The following is a 6,000-nucleotide window of genomic DNA, read 5'->3' on the forward strand; positions in this document are numbered from 1 at the left end:
TTGCCTGCCTAAGATGAAAGAATGCGGACTTGGCAGTGGCTGCTATTTGAGCCTCCATTGTCAAGGAAGGCTCCAATAGTACCCCCAAGCTCCTGACCTTGTGCGCCATTGTCAGTGGTGCACCGTCAAAGGCTGGTAAGGGGATTTCCCTTCCCAGACCACGACGACCCAGGCAAAGGACCTCTGTCTTGGCTGGGTTTAGCTTCAATCCACTCAGTTTGAGCCATTTAGCCATGGCTTGCAATGCCAGGTCCAAGTTTTCTGGGACCCAGGCAGGCTGGCCGTCCATAAGTAGATAGAGCTGGGTGTCATCAGCATACTGCTGGCAACCCAACCCATACCTTCGGGCAATCTGGGCAAGGGGGCACATATAGATGTTGAACAACATCGGGGAGAGCACCGCCCCCTGAGGCACCCCACAATCAAGCGTGTGTCTCTGGGACAGTTCACCCCCAATCGCCACCCTTTGTCCCCGACCCTCAAGGAAAGAGGAAAGCCATTGTAAGGCCAGCCCCTGAATCCCCGCGTTGGCGAGACGGCAAGTCAGCAACTGATGGTCGTCTGTATCGAATGCTGCCGATAGGTCTAACAACATCAGTACCACCGAGCCGCCTCGATCCAGATGCCGCTGAAGAGCATCCACCAGGGCAACCAGCACTGTCTCCGTCCCATGACCCAGACGAAAGCTGGACTGGTGGGGGTCAAGAATGGAAGCATCCTCCAGGAAACTCTGTAGCTGCAACGCCACTGCCCTCTCAATGAGTTTACCCAAAGAGGGCAAATTCGAGACCGGCCAGTAGTGTGCCAATGTTGATTTTTTCAAGAGAGGGCGGACCACCGCCTCTTTGAGGGGCGCTGGAAAATGCCCTTCCATCAGGGATCTATTTATGATATCCTGTACAGGATATCTAAGCTCCCTCTGGCAGGTTTTAATAAGCCAAGAGGGGCACGGTTCCAGATTACAAGTTGTAGGGCATGCAGATAGGAGGATCCTGTCAATTTCCTCCAAGCTGAGAGCACCGAAACCATCCAGAATATGATCCGAACACAGGCACGAGGCCTCGGGTTCACATACTGTCTCCAATATGGCAGGGCAGTCGCGGCGGAGCAACGCGATCTTATCTGCAAAAAAATTCGCAAAAGCCTCACAGCCAATCTCCAATTCCTTAGAATTTGGTCTGCCTTGTGGCAGCGTTGTAAGAGTCTGAATTGTATTGAACAATTGTGCCCGGCGCGAAATTGCAGACGCAATCTTAGCTGCAAAGTATGTCTTCTTTGTGGCTTTGACAGCCATCTCATAGGACCTCATAAACTCTCTATAAGATGTTCTAGTCACTTCGTCTCGAGTACACCGCCATTGCCTCTCTAGTCGTCTGAGCCCTTGCTTTAATTGCCGCAACTCCTGGTTATACCAAGGTGTTGGCTTTGGACGAGGGTGCAGAGGATGCTTAGGTGCGATCTCATCGATGGCTCTGGAGAGTCTATCATTCCAAGACTCCACCAGATCATCTAAAAAGTCGCCAGGAGGCCAGGGGTTTCTTAGAGCCATCAGGAACCATTCCAGATCCATCAGGCTCCGTGGGCGAGCTAAAATACGCTCGCCGCCTAAACAGGCTTGGGGTGGGACATCCACACGAGCCTTGAGGGCATAGTGGTCTGACCATGGCACTGCTTCAGCAGTAATATCGTCCACTGAAACTCCCGCCGCGAAGACCAAGTCTAACATGTGCCCCACCTGGTGAGTGGGCGTTGTAACAATTTGGGAGACTCCTAGTGTCACCATGGATGAAACTATGCCAGTTATGCCAGGCCCTCCTATCTTCCACCATCCTCTAAAGTCTGCTCAAATTCATGTTTGTTACATCAGTAACACTGTCCAGCCAGCTCATCTTTTGCCGTCCCCTTCTTCTTTTGCCTTCTGTCTTTCCTAGCATCAGGATCTTCTCCAGGGAGTGCTCCCTTCTCATTTGATGGCCAAAGTATTTGAGCTTCAGCTTCAGCATCTGACCTTCCAGTGAACAGTCTGGATTGATTTCCCCTAGGACTGACTGATTTGATCTTCTTGCAGTCCAAGGGACTCTCAAGAGTCTTCTCCAATAACCTACTTTCCAACAAAAATGGGTTTTGCTTAAAAATAGACCACCGTCACCTCCCATTTTATTTACACATAAAGAGGAGGAAGTACCTGATTTTTGGTCCTACTTGGGCTAATTGTGCTTCTTCTGTCCCACTCACCATGAAATTGCAGACACTGAGAAATCTCAGGTTCTGAATCAGCCGTTCCCAGAGAGATTATCTGGTCTTTCTTTCCTTATCATGACCTCTTGTGTCTCATATGGTTTGGTGTGTGTGTGTATACCATTGGTGAAGCAAGCCTTAGCTTCTGCTGCTGCCTCAACTGGTTGTTTGCAAGGTAGGTGGGTTCCTATCCCTGGATTTTCACTTCTGTTTCCCTGTCTGCCTGTCAGCTAGTACAAACAAAGTATTTCCCTCTGTTCCGGGCAAGCATGCAGGTTGGCTGGCACTGTTTATCAATAAAAGATGGGGGCATGCTGTGCCTTTATCCATCTAACCCACTTTCTAGAGGGTATAAACAAAAGCCTTTCCCTTTCCTGAGCAATGGTGTGTCTCAGGATTGCACTGTAACTGTCAGATCATAAGGCTTTTAACTGCTCCCAAACATTGGAAATAGTTTGGGTCAGATTAATAACTCTTATTGTATTTCCGAATGGGATTTTGGTCAGGTCATTGTGATTAGTAAAGTTCCACCTGTACCCACCTAGTGTAAATTGCTAATTGCCTGTCTTTTAAATAAAGTGGCTATAGCTTAGTCATATCTAATCATGACAATTTTAAAATTTATATCTTTTTTTCATGTTTGCATATGATAGGACTGTGATGGCATCTGCTTCATTTGAAGAAAAAAATAGGAATGCATTTTTTTTTTGTTTTATTTTAAAGGGGAGAAGTGATAAATGGAGGATTTGGCCTTGTTCTAGAGGGGTCAACACAGGCAGAAGAACGTGCTAAAATGATGCTGAGCTGGGATGTTTCCAATGGAGTAAGGAAATTGACTTCATGTGCTTCTCTTGAAATGTTGTTTTCATGACAGACAGACAGACAGACAGACAGACAGACAGACAGACAGACAGACAGACAGACAGACAGACAGACAGACAGATAGATAGATAGATAGATAGATAGATAGATAGATAGATAGATAGATAGATAGATAGATAGATAGATAGATAGATATGGATGGAAGCTGGATTCTACAATGAAAAGGTTTGTAAGGAAAAGAGTACCTAATAGGAAACATCACTTAAAATGGCAACATCTATTAAAATGATGGGGAAGATCTAATTGTAAGCATTGTAAAGTTCATATTTTATATCCTAACCAGAACTTTTTATGCAGAAAAGGCCCAGCAGGAACTTATTTGCATATTAGGCCACACCCCTGAAGTCATCATTGTTTCACACCAGGCTTTTTGTAGAAAAAGCTCAGTATGAGCTTATTTGCATATTAGACCACACCCCCTGACACCAAGCCAGTCGGAACTGCGTTCCTGTGTGTTTCTGCTCAAGAACAACAACAACAAAAAGTTCTGATCCTAACTATATTTTCTGCTTGTGGAAGGTACTTTTGCCATTGGAAAACAGGGGGTGGGAGTTAAAACTGATTTTGCTCCTCCTGCAGTCTCCCACTTTATCCCATGCTGCACTTGAAGTTCCACTGTCTCCCAGGGTTTTTTTTCTGGGCGGGAGTGTGGGGTGAGGCACTCTTCAGTGTATATGTGGGGTGGGCAGAAAACTTTGCTTCCATTTGCATATCTCCACTCACACTTGGTAAAAACTATGCCCATATTATTCAGCCCCCCACCTCCAGAACTCCTGGTTTTTACAGTTATGGTGAAGGAGGTAGATGCAGAACAATCCCTTTGACTACAGAAATGGGATTTCTCATCCATGGAATTCCCTGTCAACCCAAATTCTGAACATTGAATCCAGCTGGATAGCTGTCAGAATATGTGTCATAATTTTATGTCTGCTATACCAACAGTTCTATAACATAATACAGAAGAGGTGATTTTGTTCCAAAGCACCCCTTAATTTTGAAATCACACAAGTCATTTGTGGAACTATAGTTCATGTAACCTGTTATTTCTTTCTGGGTTTGCTCGTTTCACTTACAAATGATGGATGTTTTCACATGTCCCCCCTTTCTATGTTGGTAATGCCAACAAAAATGGTATTTCCAAAGATTCAAAATATTGTGCAGTGAGAAGACATTTATCTGAGATCTCCAAAGTCTGTCTTTCTGTATCTCTCTCTCTCTCTCTCTCTCTGGGTGGGTGGGTAGGGGTGTTACTCTGCCTCTTCAGTTTCCCATGAGGATTCTTCTGCCTTGATTGTTGTAGTCAAAGGGATTGTTCTGCATATACTTCCTTCACCATAAGTGTAATAAAGGTAAAGGTAGTCCCTGTGCAAGCACCAGTCATTTCCGACTCTGGGGTGACGTTGCTTTTACAACGTTTTCACGGCAGACTTTTTATGGGGTGGTTTGCGATTATAGGCTTTACCCATGGAGTAAGGCCCTTAGTAAGACTCATTGAACAGGGACAAATGATTTTTAAAAATCAAGATATAAAATTTTGGAATTAGAACCATTAGGTTAGCTGCATGTTCCTAAATTACATGCATTGATTCATAGAAGAGGAGAAAAAAGAAATGTACTTGCTCACTTTCAGGGCTTTTTTTTTTAGCAGGAACACACAGGAACACAATTCCAGCTGGCTTGGCATCTGGGGTTGGGGCCTAATATGCAAATGAGTTCCCGCTGGGCTTTTTCTACAAAAAAGCACTGTGTGAAACAATGGTGACATCAGAGAATGTGGCCTAATATGCAAATAAGTTCCTGCTGGGCTTTTTCTACAAAAAAAGTCCTGCTCACTTTAAATCCAATTTCTTGGTCTTGTTCCACATGGACAGGTTACTAGACAAGGTAGCCTAGCTTACATGTTTTCCTTCTGCATCTCAGCTTTGCCTCATCCCAATCCTATACAGTATGTAGGTCTGACTTTCATTGCCTTTTGTCAGAAATCTATTTCTGCAAGTACTGAGCAAATATTTTAGAAGCCAATACAAATTTTATTTTTTTATGTTCTAAGAAAAAAAGAGGAACAACCCATTTAGTTAGATGTGTTTTTCTAAAATAACTGTTGTGTAGCTTGGAGAGGCAGAAAAAAATGCAAAGAAATACAGTTGCTAATTTATCTCTCTCTCTCTTTTGCTGACATGGACAGGTTGCTAGACGGTGTTGGTCAGGCAATGACAATGCATATGAAACTATCTGCCAAGCTATGGACAAAGATAAAAAACTGAAGGTGACTCTTCCACATAAGGTGGTTGATGATAACATCCTTAAACAAGCCTTATTAACCTTACACTAAATTCCTTTGTTTTGCATTGCACCATGGTTTAATGTTCACCTCTTTCTGCCAAAAAGTATTAGTTGAAGGTGGTATAATAAATACATATTTCAAACTGTCTTCAGGGAATATATTTCCTTTTTTTCTCATTAGGGAAATCATCTACATGTATTCAAAATCAATGTAAATCTTTCCAAGCACATGATAATGAAAGGTTCATGATATAAGATTTTATTGAGCATGAGTGGCAGAGCAAAAATGATGAACATGCTTGCACTCTTGTCTAACAATCCAGAAATCTGAGCATCTGATATTGGAAAAGGATATATTATTTAACAGCTAGACAGAACCACATATATTTCAATTGCATTCTACCACTGCATAATGCTGTTTCCAGCAAGTAATTTCTTAATACATTTATGGTCAACATTATTAACATAAGTATATTTAGGTCTCAGTGTTTGGACCCAAGATCAAAATGGATCTTGAACTAGTGACCGGAGAAAGATCAGTGATTGCCCATGTGTCACCAGAGTTCTGGCCAAGAAGACAACTTCAGTGCTAAGTGA

The 6,000-nt window shown here is 43.4% G+C and overlaps 1 protein-coding gene across 2 annotated transcripts in view; it reads left to right on the forward strand.

Annotated features, from left to right (window-relative positions):
- The window catches only part of UROC1 (urocanate hydratase 1), an 83,488-nt gene extending 77,937 nt beyond the window's left edge, over positions 1-5,551 (forward strand). For both annotated transcript variants that reach the window (XM_060239664.1, XM_060239665.1), the window contains 2 exons: positions 2,962-3,061; positions 5,306-5,551. In XM_060239664.1, the coding sequence (XP_060095647.1) occupies positions 2,962-3,061; positions 5,306-5,452 (247 nt within the window). In that variant the 3' untranslated portion in view covers positions 5,453-5,551. The remainder of the gene's footprint in view (positions 1-2,961; positions 3,062-5,305) is intronic.
- Positions 5,552-6,000: the final 449 nt, after the last annotated feature.

Source organism: Heteronotia binoei, chromosome 5 (genome assembly GCF_032191835.1).
Source record: "Heteronotia binoei isolate CCM8104 ecotype False Entrance Well chromosome 5, APGP_CSIRO_Hbin_v1, whole genome shotgun sequence".
Taxonomy (NCBI): domain Eukaryota; kingdom Metazoa; phylum Chordata; class Lepidosauria; order Squamata; family Gekkonidae; genus Heteronotia; species Heteronotia binoei.